A 14,145-nucleotide genomic window follows, 5' to 3' on the forward strand; every position below is an offset into this window, starting at 1 on the left:
CTTATGACAAAACCGGAAATGCAGCTCTCAAAAGTACTCTTCCTGCTCACCTGTTTCCTCGCGATCAGCAAGTGCAACGTCCAAAATACAGTCGGTAAGTAGTTTCGCATTTTACAAAACGGAAATTCGCCCTCGTTTTCTAACTGTGACATAAATTGCTGTATTGTTTATACCAATTTTCTACACTCGTACAATCTGAAGTCAAGATCAAAGATCAATGTACTATTAATATATGCATACGAAGATTTCTTAGAAAAATTATTATTGCAATAAAGTACCAATAGTCACTATCTAATGACTATGATAATTATGGTATGAGCATTACATAGAATTTTGTTTGACATAAAAGAAATAGTAAAAAGAAGCCATTTAAAAAATAGAAAAAAAGATGAATTTTGATTTTTGATTGTAAGGTAGTGTACATATTTGGCTGTAATTTTTCGACTCGACGTTAAAACGACAATACTTTCTAGGAAAGAATGACACGGCAGCAGAAATAGCGCTGGGCGAGAAAAGACTTGGAGATCATATTCGTGCGATTTTGAAACACTATCAGCAAGATGATCCGATTGGGCTCCCTGGGGCGCCGGTACCGGATCCAATGTCAGTGCCGGATATGAAGCATTCGTTTTCTATGTATACCATGAATTTCAAGGAAGTGAATGTTTATGGTCTTTCCAAATTTCGAATAATGCACGTAGAGTCTGAACTGGCTCTCATGAGAGTAAGATTTTTCTTCGACATTCAGTGTTGAACGTAAAAAGTCATAAACGTGCAACTTATCTTCATTACCAACTAGCGGTATCAGTCTAGAGGTTTTCCTATTTAAAGAACACGCCCGCTATTCGTTAAAAAGATATGCATCACTTTGGCGCTAAAGAACGTCTGTCATTACAGAAAGAAAAAAAACACGGGCTAATTATACGATCGTAATGCGGAACGTTCCGCATCGATGACTAAGTGCATACTAAACGTTATCTAATTGAGTCACATCGAGAATCTCTGCCAAATTGGTTCGCATACGAATTATCCTACCGAGTAAAAAAGAGACCTGTATGTTTATGGCTGTGTCTAAAAAAAGAATTCATTTTCATTCTAACATTATATTTCTCGAAGGTTTCCGTGGCTTTGAGCATCGAAACATTGGATATTCGTGGACTGTACACCCTCTCCTCTTGGCTATCACGATCAGCCGGTAACTTTACCGTGAAATTGACGGGGGTGAATGTCCAAGGTATAGCCAGGCTCGAAGTTGGCGATGATGGTAAATTGCAGGCGCAAAATATCGACATGGATTTAACGTTTGCAAAGATAGACATGGACTTCAAGAATTTGGGCTTCTTGGGCTCTGTGTTTCAAGGAGTGATCAACTCCGTAGGCACCTTTATTTTTGATAGTATTAAACCTTTCATATTGAAAGAAGTGAATACTAACATACGGTAACGATCGACTGAGTATATGTATAATATTGTTAACGTGACACAGGTGAAAAAACTTCAAATATCTAATACTTTAGGGGTGAAGTTAACAAACAAATATCGCAACTGCCACAATACTTCCCGAATTCTATATCGCCCTTCGATATGGCTGTAGCCGAGGCTCGTAAACAGGTATCTCAAATGGGCTATGATCCGTTTAAGGTAAAGGAATACCGACAAAATGTTGGTATATTCACCGTGACGTCGTCTCACACTTGGATCACCGGTCTGGCGAGCTTTTACCGAATGGGAAATATCACGCTAAGCATGGAAAATAAAACAGTAAATAATTTACTATTACTCTTTTAAGAAGCTACGTTTCTCAATCGCACGATACCTGTCGTTACCATAATTACATCAGTAATTACGTCGTGTACATTGTAAATCGAAAACATGCTGATTAGTCAATTTTAATCGTGCCCCGTAATTGTCATGCCTGTTACATAATCTTATGGTAGGCGTCGATGCGTCTAAATACTAGCTCGTTGTTTCCTTTTAAAGGTGTACGCGACAATTGACGTTGGCACTCAAGAGATCGAAGGAAGGACTCACTGGGAAATAAGCGTGATCGGAGGTTTCTTATCAAGAGCTGGTACCGTTTCTTTCACCATACAATATTTCAGGGTACAAATAAAATTGAGTCAACCCTTGGACACTCGTAAAAAACCGAGTGCAGAAGAACTTGACCTTGAATTGGGTAATATTCAAGCAAGAGTTCATGGCGCCGGTACCATTGATTACTTGATGGAAGCTAGTGTTAATATATTGCCAAACCTTTTAAGGTTCGTTCTCAATGTTTGTTAGATTCCTACACTCAGAATCAATGTATTCGCGCATCGATCCATGATGTTATTCAAAAGAGATTAATTCTTAAATATAGGTATCAGATAATGGATGCAATAGAGGCTCCGCTCAAAAGGCGTATACAGACTGAACTGAACAAAGTGGACGTTGAGAAACTGATCTACGAAAAAATTCCTGACATAGAAGAGCAGGCTAGATATATTAAAGGAATGCTTCCTGCGGAAGAGACCATTCTAGAGGAGCTGATACCTCCTCCTGAGGATCAGGACGAGCAACCGTTTTCGGAGAGTGAAGAGAATCGAGGACCTTCGTAAAAAGTCGAATGTGTTGTAAGATGCAGGTATATGATTAAGTACATTATTTGGCATTTAAATTATTTATACTAAGCTCAAAGAAAGAGAATTTTCTATTGTTAAAAAGAATTTTACCAATTTTCTGTTGGTAAAATATATATGAAAAAATTCCTAACAGATCGTGATACGTGTACTGCGCAGCACCACTTTTCGTGCCTTGTAAATATTTTTACAATTTATCGAAATAAATTTTTTTAAATGTCCCTTCGTTGCAGGTTAATCTTTAACAAAACCTTTGTGCTTAACTTTTTACATTTATTGAAAAAAATTGATAAAAAGCACAATAGTGTACATATTAAGCCATAATTACAAGCAAAATAGTTGTAACAAAATTTTGGCAGGATACATACATAGTTAAACTACGAATCTTATAGTACAAGGCATCGTATTTTCAAATAAAAAATTATAATTTAATATCAGTACTATCAGACTCTAGTTACATTTGACAGCATTAATTACATGTTAAAAGACATGCACGCACGTCTTTACAAATTACTTTCTTAAGTATTATAAATTCTTTGGATGTGTTTGTCATATTATCTTAAATACATACCGAACGTAATGAGAAATTAAATAACGTAACAACGGTAAGTAACTAAATCATCAGTACAACGTGTTGTAACTAAAGTTAAACTGATGTAAACAATAAATTTTAAATACTCTAAGATGAACGATAGATATCTCTTTGAAAGAAAAGTGTATAATGTACTTCCGGCACAAGATTATTTCCTGTACCGGCTAAAGGAGAAATGACGGGTCGTTTGTAAATTATGCACTTTTGATCGCTGGCAAATTGCTTCGCTCGATTGGTATGATTCTTTCTCCCGGTGCTGGCATGGCAAGCCGTGGAGCTGTGATGGTAAGGACACCGTCCGATGACAAGCTAGGTTTCACGTGACCCATATCGTAGCCCTTTGGTAAGACGTATCGACGCACGAAATGTCTGGATACATAACCATGCTCGTCTTTCTTCTCTTCGTGTTTACCCTCGATGGTGATGCATTTATCGTCGGTACGAACTGTGATTTCTTCTGGTGCAAATTGTTGCACGTCGACGATAACTTGATATTTATTTTGATCACGCTCGACGGTGGTCGTACCTCCAACTTGTTGTTCTAGTTGTTCCATCATATTCTTCCACGGACGGAAGAATTCGTGGAAGGAAGGCATCGGTGGTGGTGATGGCCAGAGATCGTCTCTGGTGCTGAGACGTTTGAAGTGTTCTTCCAATTCACGGTGGTAACGGTCCATGTCTTCCCACCAGTTACGGAAAAGGTCTCTTGTTACCAGTGCCATGTCGGTATAATCGGTCTGTAACCAAATGGGTAATTTATAACGCGTGCCGGTAGAAGTCGTAATTTCTATAAGGATTAGAATAAAGGTTATGCTAGAAAAGGTAGAAGCAGAACGTTAAATCGATAAAAAATACAAAGAAGCATCGAAGTAAACACCGAATTTGTAACTGATCTTAACTTAGCATTGAATTTGTAATTGAACAAAAAAACATATTGATAATGATCAGCAACGTTTAGTACACGTTAGTAAACGTTAATCTTTCGTATTGTTTCATCAACACGTAACGTACTTTATCGAACAGATGTTTGATATTTATGTTGCGCAAAAACTACGTACTGGAAAACTTTTTACGTCGTCAATAAAATTGCACCTGAGTATTTTTACGCATTTCTGGCGTCTATTTTTGGATACACGAAGCACACTCGTAAAATATTATATTAACGTTGAGACGATATCTATATTTACGATACTCGCTATAAACTATAGAAACAAGTTTCAAATAAAATCAAAAAGCACAATTCGGTATAACAAAACAAGGAACAATAAAGAAGACGACGCAGAAACTTGTTCGAACACTGATAATTTTTCGTTGAGACCGAATAAAACAACAGTACACACGTACCTTTCGTTTAGGAGAATAAGAATCGATCGTTTCGTATAAATTCGTTCGATAATTGCCTTAGAAAGTTGCGCGAACTTGTCGCCTCGAGTTGCACTTTCTGTTTGACTGCGTAGTAACACGGCTCCCGGCTTTATATTTGATATGGCGCGCTTTTCGAGATTTTTCCAAGCGTACATGCGCAGAAGTGCAACGCGTCGAAACGTCTCGCGTTCGAAGCGAATAGAACTTTCATCCCTACTCGAATGTACTAGCAATCGTCTCCCGACGAATCAACGTGTTTCTTTAGCATCACGACGTCTCCTCGTTCGTTCGAGTAATTTCCCCCGATGCTTTTGGCGCGATTTAAAGTAACTCGTTTTCCCGAATGCTTTTCTATATCTTTTGATCTCGCGTAATATCAATGACGTGTACTTTTCATGTATGCAAATATATCTTCTTAATATTCCACGCCAGGCGTTACATAATACCACATTCATGAGAATTGTACTGGTATGTTTTCCATTATAATCAAATTGAAAAATATCTTCAAACGTTTCGTCTAAGAAAAGTAATTTTGATAGGTGAGGTAATTTTAGTAGGTAATGTAAATCCATGGATATTATTGTTCTAACGGAAACAGTCATCGGAGATAAATTCGAGATCGATGATACACCACGTAACATTTGTCATTCTAAAAATACTGTTTAGCGGGTGCTTTTAATTGATGACGAACGCATTTATTCTCGTACATTTCGGCATAGATGTCGATTTTGCGAAAGCGCAATAAGAAATTGAAGAATATACATATCCGGTGTCACAAGTAAAAGTATCGAGAAACAAATAGATATACATTAGTCGTTGTTTTATTTGTAATTCGATCTAAAGATGCGTCGTTCGAAAAATATTCGACTGTACGGTAGCGTTCTCTCTGTACACCTGCACGTACTCCATGCAATAGAAAAAATTACAAAATGGGTACAACAAGGTACAGTTCTCTACTATACCATAGGATGGTACAGGTGCGATGTTATTTTAGTTTCGCGCATGCGCGAAATTAATAAACGCGTGCATTTCGAACTCTTTCAACAAAATCACTCTTCCTGCGATAGAAATAAAAAGCAATTCGACTAATTTACCTTATAATATGAGAATACAATACACACCTTAAGAACTACGAAAGAAATAAAACGTAATAATTACAAAAACAAAAATTACAGGTTATTAAATATGTATATACACATATACTAAATATGAAAAATTAATTTTCTTTTATATTATACCCATTTCCCTTATTTTTTTACCATACCACCATATTTAAACACATTTACAGGAATGTTTCGATTGTACTATTATTATTACTACCGATGACAATTATCATACGGGAACTTGACGTGGATGCAACACTTTGTACGGATTGAGAATACCGTTTGGATCCATCATATTTTTCAATTGGTGCATAAGCTTGATCTCAGACGAAGTTCTGCTCATATGTAAATACTTGGTTTTCGTGAATCCTATACCGTGTTCGGCACTCACGCTACCACGAAGACCACAGATGTACTCGAAGATAAACGGTTCCAATTGCGCCGCGATTTCGCGCTCGTACTTCGGTATAGAGACTTGCACGTGAATATTTCCGTCACCTAAGAGAAGTAAGAAAGATGCAAGAATACGAGGAAACTTAAATTCCAAATAATCAATTGACAAAAATTTCATTCGACACGTTGAAAGATTATCGAAAGGATTATTCGATCGTACCAAGATGTCCGTAACCGCTGATTCGTAGAATCCGTGGATCACGCAATCGATCTCTAAGCACCTCGATCACACTGTAGAAAGAAGGAAGAGGTATGGAAATGTCGTATTTAAAAACGTAGCCCTCGTGTAATATTCCTTCGCTGATTCGTTCCCTCAGCGCCCATATATTCTACGCAAAAACAGAAACGATCATTCTTCCTTTTCTCCCTGTCGAAAATTTCAACTTTCGTCGAAGAAGATCCATCGAATCTTAAGATAGATCTAAACAGTCGACGAAAAGTTCAAAACTAACAAGCAACTAACTTTCACTTTCGCAGGATCGGAAGTCAGAGTGCCATCCTCGATCACGTCCTCAGCCATCGCTTTTTCCACGAAAGAACTGAGCTTCTCTTCGTCGTGATTCCCATTGCTACCAGAAGTCTCCATCAACACGTAAAAATCGTGTCCATCTATATTCGTGGTCAAGGGACTCTTCAGACCGAAGACGCTAGTCGAAATGTCCAACGAAAGTTTGTCCATCATTTCGAACGAAGACAGAATCTCTCCCAGCTCTCTCTTCGCTAATCGAAACGCTTTCAGCACTTTGTCGAAACTGCTCAGACCTACAAAGAACGGTGAATACATCCATGTAGAAAAGAAAAGAAATTTCTTAAAAAACAATCGATCATCTCCGATACCTAAGAACGCAACGTTGACGGCCTTAGGAAGCGGTGGACATTGAATCGCTACTTTGGTCACGATCCCAAGCGTTCCCTCCGATCCTATGAACAAATGCTTCAAATGGTAACCGGTGTTGTTCTTCTTCAACGCGTTCAAACAGTCCACAACGTCGCCGTTCGCTTTCACCTGGAATAAAGAAACACTTTCAACCTGTTATACCTACGTTGCAGGAGGGAAAATACGTCGCGGATGGTTTTACGGAAACTAACAGCCTCGAGACCCAGCACATTTCCATGAAGATTACCATACCGAAGCAGCCTCAGACCTCCCGCGTTCGTCGACACGCAACCACCGATCAAACAGCTACCCTTCGCGCCGAGATCAATCGGCATCATTAGGTCCACCGTCGCTAAATGATTCTCCAGCTCTTCGAGGACACAGCCAGCCTCGCAGGTTAACACACCTGACAAATAGGCAGGATAATGAGACAATGGCGGTTCGAGCTTGCCCCGGTGATTTCAAGGATCTCCCTTTCCCCCGGACATCTCCCGACCTTCACATTTCCAACCGGAAAATTCCAGTTTTCTCGCTTTCTCCGGAGGGGCTGTTACACCTATAGGTAGCACATTTTCGGCTCTCTACAAACCTGCCAATTCGTTCGTCTCGATGATTTTGTTCATCAGTTTCATGGAAACCACGATCTCGTCGAAAACGGGCACACTTCCGCCCACGAGACCTGTGTTTCCGCTTTGAGGACACACAGCTAGCCGATTATCGTTGCAATACTTCAATATACTAGAGACTTCGTCGGTGGTTTTCGGTTTCAGGACGACGTTGCTCTTTCCTGCAACCAATTCGCCCGAGTTTCGTCGATAATGTCGCGTGCCTTCTCCAAGTTCTTCGTCGATTTCTTTTCTCCGATTGAATTTGCGATATTTACTCAAATGAGATGGAGAAGACCGTAGGATAGAGTCGCGAGTAAAATTTGAACGGTGAAATTTTGGGAACGATCGACGAAGAGAGGTGACTTCGCTTACCTCTGACGATCTTCGAGTAATCTATATTGTAGCCCTCGCATTCGTCCACGTTCGTGATCACTCGATTCTGTCCGAGTAATTGGTCGAAGAAGGACAAGTGTTCCTGTGAAATTTTCGCGTACGGACCTCTTTCCACGTTGTACCTGTCCGACGTGAACTCCGGCTTCGCGGAGAAACACCGGAGACTCGAGGCGCGGTGGGCCGCGCGAAACAGCATCCGCAAAGCCATGCTCTCTGCAAAGAATTTCCCCGATCGATTCTGAGACTGTTAAACCGAACTATCCTCGATTTTCTTCTCGCTCTTTCCGGTAAAAATGCTTCTTCCTTCGTTATTACGCGCGCGTCGATCGATGCTCGATGTCAAACGTGTCTCCGGGAATCCCCCATGTTCAATTCTGATTCAAATTTCCCGCTAAATTTTAACCACGTGCTCGGTTGAATTTTTCTCGAAGAAAAAAAGACGCGCATATTTCGAAGATTTTGATTGTAAACATTGGCGAATGGAATCGGAGAAAGATTGTACGATTAATTGGGCGATCGATCGTTAAGAGCAAAGATTCTCGATTTGCGGTTGAACATTTCCAACGGAATTGCCACTTCTTAAACGCTCTCTGCCTCGATCGTACGAGTTTAGCGCGGTGGATATTTTCGTTCACCGCGGTCGGAGATCGCGGGAAGCGGCGACTAATTGAAACGCGATATTTACGTAACAGTGGGCGAAAATTAAACCGATGGAAATATTCGGGAAGGAGTCGAAAATCGTCTATTTGTCAATGTGCACGAATAGAACGAGTGATACAATCTCGCGTTAACTGAGACACTTCGTAAGTACTGTATCTGTTTCTTCAAGTAATTAAACTTAAACAATAAACTTTCATGTACATACGATTAATTCCCCCGTTGTATCTCGATCGTAATTCACGTCGAGAACGATATTTATCGAGGCGAGAGGTTGAAACGTTAATACGCGATGTTCTAGCAAACTACAAATCACGATACGTGTTGTTCGGTCGTTCGATCGGTGGACACTGGCATATTTTAACGATAGAAATCGATGTAACTCGAAGGTGTATCATTCGTCGAAAATTATTCTCCATGCAAATGAAGATTATAAACATATATATATATATATGTACAAGGTGGTTATTACAGCGTGAAAAAGAAGTGGCATGCTAATTCCCTGAGAATGATAAGCGTGTGCCTGCCTGCCTGCCTGCCTGCCTGCTGCGACGAGGAGGAAAGATTGAAGGGGGGCGAGGTTGTGGGGACAGGAACAAGGATGAAATTTCGTGACCGTCGAATGATCGTGGTGGCACGGTAAAAACCGAGGCGTGGCGTAATTACCAGCGCCCCCGGCTGCTTCCATTTTCTACACGCTAATTCGCCTCTGATGCCCGATCGACGGACATCGAATATTATAATCCACGATGAATCTTGATGGGCAACTCCCCTCCTCCTCACGCACTGCCCCCTCCCTCCGTACCCCACCCCACCGCTAACCCCGGGAACCTGGTGTCGTTCAAGAGGATTCGCGGCGATGCGTGGTAGAATTAATACAATCGTACGTCGCGGTGGGGAAAATAAGGTCAGGGGTAGAGGGGTCGAAAGAGCAAAGAGAGAGCACACGATGGATAAAGAGAACGATTGGAGAAACGGAGATGTCGGTACGACGGGGTAAGAGGAAAGAGGAGAACGCGAATGGAAAACAGAGAAGCGAACAAGAGATTGGAGTGGGAAGGGGACCAATCGTTGCAACGACTAAAACATGTTAGGTCGGTACGTGTTGGTACGTATAACTGATATTCGTGATGTACGCTACGTATGCGTATGTGTAGGAGAATTTCACGCGTTCACGCTCGTCTGTGTACGTACATAGGTTTGTACAGGTGTGCGAAACGAGGGGGACTAATACATAGTGCACTGGTTTCACCAACACAAAGAAACGAAAACGTGTATGTAAGCAAGGAGAGACGTCGTTGATATAGATGTGAGACGTGGCTATACGAAACTCGGGATACGTAGCCGCGAGTTTCTATGGTAGAACGCATGCGCGACACCGCCACGGAGTAAAGCTAATTTCTCAGTGGCGGCTCGAATCATTAACTTGTTACCTTGGCAACCCCGGTCGACCTAAACCATTGGCTGTCGCTTTCCCCCACTCTCCCCTCTGCACGCTCTATCGGTCGAACAACAAACTACGCACACCGTCGTCGCACACTCCTTCGCGGAATATCGTAATTTTCCTAACCTTGCCGCGAACAGGACTATAGACTGTCGCTGTTTCTCACTCGACGCACACAATCGTACGGTACGATATCTGAAGGTTGTGTGCGTGGCGACATGCCACCGTAGGGACGTGGTTGCTGGGATTGGCGCGGCCACGGGCTCTTCCTACCCTCCGCACGAAACATCCTACCGTCGTCTCTCGCTCTTTGTCGAAATCCGTGACCGGTATTGGAAGATGACCGATAAATCGCCTGCGTTTCGCGCCTCGTCATAGATCTTTTCTAACGTTCTCGTATCGAGCCTGCCGGTATTTCTCGAATCTTCATTATCGTTCTTCATCTGAGATATTGAGATATAAAGAGAAAAAAAAAGATAATACTTTTCCTTAATTAGAACGTAAGAAAACGTATCGAAGAATACATCGATGGGAAGTAGGTGATATTATAGGTGAGAAGCGTTGTATCGAAGTGGATCTATGGACAATGGTAATATAAATCTTCAATTTGTAATCGATACTAAGCAGGTATCATTACGCCATGATGCAGGATGTAGCGGTATGCCGTTCAAATCGTAGCTTCGGTAATTTAAACTGAACACGAAGAGCCTGAATACCAAAGGACGTTTTTTTTTATTTTTTATAAAAAAAATATGGAATGTTTTTTACGCATGGGTATCTGCCACACAAATGCTAAGAACCAATCGCGAACGAAATTGTATTACGGGGTTTTGAACAGGACAGTATAAGCTCAACTTAGAAACAGCTGTGCCAGGAACGTAGCGTATATTCGCGATATTGGGTGAAAGAGCGCCCAGAATATAAAAAATTTTTTAAAGATGATTGGTCGTGTAAATGTATTCATTTTTTAATGTGTTTGTATAAAGATCAGCATAGGATAAATATATGTACGTTTTGCTTTATGTTATTTGTACTATTTCTTGGTAGAGTTTCATTGGTTTTTAAACATGTTCACATTTTTATTAGTTCCACTGAATTACTACGATTAAACTTATCAGGAAGATGCTTGTATTTTGTTAAATTACAAACATATTTCCCTTATACACTTGTTTAGGATATCAGGTTCGATGATCTTACAGATACACTTCCAGTAAAAGGAAGATTAAAAAAATTGAAATATAAAAAAATAATATTACTTTTTGAATCATGTACACACCAAAATACATTAAATTATACTACGTTATCGTATTATGTTTATTTTTTTAAATATACTTTTACACAATAAGTAACATCTGACTTACGTAATTCGTGCTATAAATTAAAAAATAAAAAGACATTAGAAATTTTTGTTTTTTCTATAAAAATATCGATATAATAGAATCGTGTAGATATTTTTAACGTACGTATATTATTTATGAATATTTAGCGTTGCAATGCAGATAAGAATAAACAAGTAATAAATTCTAATAATGTTCTGAGATACAGCGGGGTAACGATACGACTACGTTCATTCCTGATGGTATCGTGAAGTTATACTGCGAAATATTCTGCAGACTATAATCACGTATACATGCATCGAACCCTGTGTAATGGTGTCAGTGGTGAGTGTACGAGTATGTGAAGTAAGAGTATGAGTACCGTTACGGGGCATGCGCCTGCAGCCACCATGTCCAATGGCCCCGCCTTTCACGGTGCAAACGATGCCTTTGGGATTTGTCCTCGCTGAACCAATGAGCGTACGAGTTTGTCGTACGGGACGGGAGAGGTGAGGTTAAAGGGAGCGAAATGGTGGGGATCAGACAGGAAGAAGGGCGGCAAGGGGAGGGAGAACTGAGAGAAGCGAGGGGTTCTGTATATCGTGTGGGAGCAGGGAAGCAGACAACGAATACGACTACGATTGCTTACGAAACCTCGCGACGTCAACGTATAACAAAACTTTGTTTAAAATACGTATAGTGCTTTTTAAAGACATATGAGAAACAAAAGTGTATGATTGAAAGTTTGATCGGACTTATAGTGAAATCGTGCAGTGACAGTGTCTACGGCGTGTTCGAAAACGTGATAGGTGTGACTGCGCAGTCGCCATGTGAGTACCTGAACAAGTATCCGACACTCCATATAATATCGTGTACCTTGGATGTTTTTTTAGTTTTCTTAGATCTGTATTACCGATACTTCAACGAGTTTTACGTTATATTCTACGTTAACGTTTCATGATTAACGACAAAGGCAACAAGTACACAACACACTTTGCATTATGTCCCGCCGGATCTTCGAACGTGCTTTATTTTGTAATCCAATATGTCGGCGTTAGGGACGCTGTTTGGAATTCATCGAGATACGCTTCCACCACTGTGCATATCGTAGCTTTTTCGTTAAATAACCATCGAACAGACAATTCACCAAGAACCGCGTGTGTTGTTATTATCATGGTCCTCGTTATTACCATTATGGCGAAATCCATGTTGTCAACCGCCCCCTGGTACGGTCGCTTCTCCCCTTCTCTTATTTTTCTTTCCCCCTTCCTCCTACCTCCCCCTTCAACCCGCCTTTCAATCGTATTTCCCGCTCAGAAAGATACGTTCCCTCTTTCTCTTTGAACCCCTCGTCCGCTACTAATTATGGTGGTGTGCTAGCAAGACGACATTTTGTTCCTTCTATCCAAAATTCAAGATGGATCACATGTTTTCAGTTCGTCGATACTTCGATGCTTAACGTGAATACAGATTTCTTCTTTACCGTTCGAGACGTGTACAATCTGTTTTTAGACATCGTTTGATATTTTTATATTTGTTGACATGTTATATATTTTCTTCTTGCTAGATTTATCAATGATCTGTATTTACACAGAAACAAGTTGCACAACATAAGAATAAGTAGACCTATGATATATTTTTATATCACAATGGTGTAACGAATATCATTATTAGCTATCAAATGTTCAAGTAGCAAATAATTACATGGAATGAGTAATACGTATTTTCTAATTACTACAATTCGTAAACATGTACGTTTACGTATTACGCTTGCGGAAGATTTTAAGAACAACAACTGTTAGGTTATGTGAACATCAACATTGATTCAAATTTTATTGTACTAGAATTTTTTATACTTATCTTTTTAAAAAGCAACAGATAACGATATTTCATAAAAACTATACGTAGCCTCGAAAAAAGTATAGAATTTTTTTTGGTAAGTGAAACGTTGTCATTATAACGTTGTTATGTCAATGATAATGAAAAAGTGAAAACAACATGCATATAGCGAAAAGGAAACTCATGCTGCAGGGCGGGATCGGCGTATGTTTTGAGGTTATTCATCATGCCTAAAATACTGAAGTTTATAAATGCATTAAATACACAATAAATATAATGAAATTTTCTATATATAGCAGATCACATATTTTGATACAGAAGCATCCCAAAGATTATATCCCGAATCTTCTATTCTTTAATCTGAATTTTGGGCGAAATAGACGAACGCAATGTTTTATTAATCTCTGCATTACTTGATTTTATAAATTAAATATAATAAACGGAAATTTTATAAATTTGTACTAGTTCTATTGAGTAATTACATATATTCTACGTTAATAATAAATAAAGAAATGTCTGCTTTCAGTTTTTTTTTATGCATAAATAGACAAAATGTTTGTACTCACCTATTAACCTTTTATACCTCAAATATGCAACAATCAATGATTTATCAATGAAAATAACTTACATTATTAATAAATATATGCTAGTTCTACCACTGTTGCACTTTATTGTTGATACTTTGCACAATAATGTACGAACAAAATGCGAACTTATAATTTCGGTATTCCACGTGTATCACAGTTGTTAAGGCTATGGGCAAAAAAATTACATAACCTTTTTCTGTATCCCCGAAATAAATATGCTGCGATTGGCGCTTAAATAAATTAACTGATAGCACACATTGGTATATAATTATTTTTCATTCTTGAGAATTTGAA

The 14,145-nt window shown here is 39.5% G+C and overlaps 4 protein-coding genes across 5 annotated transcripts in view; 2 read left to right on the forward strand and 2 right to left on the reverse strand.

Annotated features, from left to right (window-relative positions):
• The first annotated feature begins 3 nt into the window (after nt 1–3).
• LOC108580038 lies at nt 4–2,772 on the forward strand. The gene is made up of 6 exons (XM_017943696.1): nt 4–94; nt 474–724; nt 1,117–1,439; nt 1,517–1,760; nt 1,980–2,260; nt 2,359–2,772. The coding sequence occupies exons 1-6, from the start codon at nt 4–6 to the stop codon at nt 2,594–2,596; spliced, it is 1,428 nt and encodes a 475-aa protein (XP_017799185.1). The 3' UTR covers nt 2,597–2,772.
• A 577-nt stretch (nt 2,773–3,349) lies between these two features.
• Nucleotides 3,350–4,673, reverse strand: LOC108579939 (protein lethal(2)essential for life-like). The gene is made up of 2 exons (XM_017943574.1): nt 4,554–4,673; nt 3,350–3,946 (listed from the first exon to the last, which is right to left on the reverse strand). The coding sequence occupies exon 2, from the start codon at nt 3,929–3,931 to the stop codon at nt 3,404–3,406; it is 528 nt and encodes a 175-aa protein (XP_017799063.1). The 5' UTR covers nt 3,932–3,946; nt 4,554–4,673; the 3' UTR covers nt 3,350–3,403.
• A 1,230-nt stretch (nt 4,674–5,903) lies between these two features.
• On the reverse strand, nt 5,904–14,000 carry LOC108579933 (D-2-hydroxyglutarate dehydrogenase, mitochondrial). Of its 2 annotated transcripts, none has more exons than XM_017943567.1 (8): nt 13,893–14,000; nt 7,988–8,221; nt 7,597–7,794; nt 7,220–7,413; nt 6,968–7,136; nt 6,594–6,892; nt 6,291–6,459; nt 5,904–6,175 (listed from the first exon to the last, which is right to left on the reverse strand). In XM_017943567.1, the coding sequence occupies exons 2-8, from the start codon at nt 8,214–8,216 to the stop codon at nt 5,907–5,909; spliced, it is 1,527 nt and encodes a 508-aa protein (XP_017799056.1). In that variant the 5' UTR covers nt 8,217–8,221; nt 13,893–14,000; the 3' UTR covers nt 5,904–5,906. The 2 variants fall into 2 exon arrangements, with proteins under 2 accessions (XP_017799056.1, XP_017799057.1); XM_017943568.1 differs by having other exon boundaries at nt 13,831–14,000.
• Nucleotides 11,965–14,145, forward strand: part of LOC108579932 (polyhomeotic-proximal chromatin protein-like) — a 6,510-nt gene continuing 4,329 nt past the window's right edge. The window contains exon 1 of the mRNA XM_017943566.1: nt 11,965–12,255. The gene's annotated coding sequence lies outside the window, so the exon portion shown is untranslated. The remainder of the gene's footprint in view (nt 12,256–14,145) is intronic.

Source organism: Habropoda laboriosa, unplaced genomic scaffold, assembly GCF_001263275.1.
Source record: "Habropoda laboriosa isolate 0110345459 unplaced genomic scaffold, ASM126327v1 scaffold2, whole genome shotgun sequence".
NCBI classification, from domain to species: Eukaryota; Metazoa; Arthropoda; class Insecta; order Hymenoptera; family Apidae; genus Habropoda; species Habropoda laboriosa.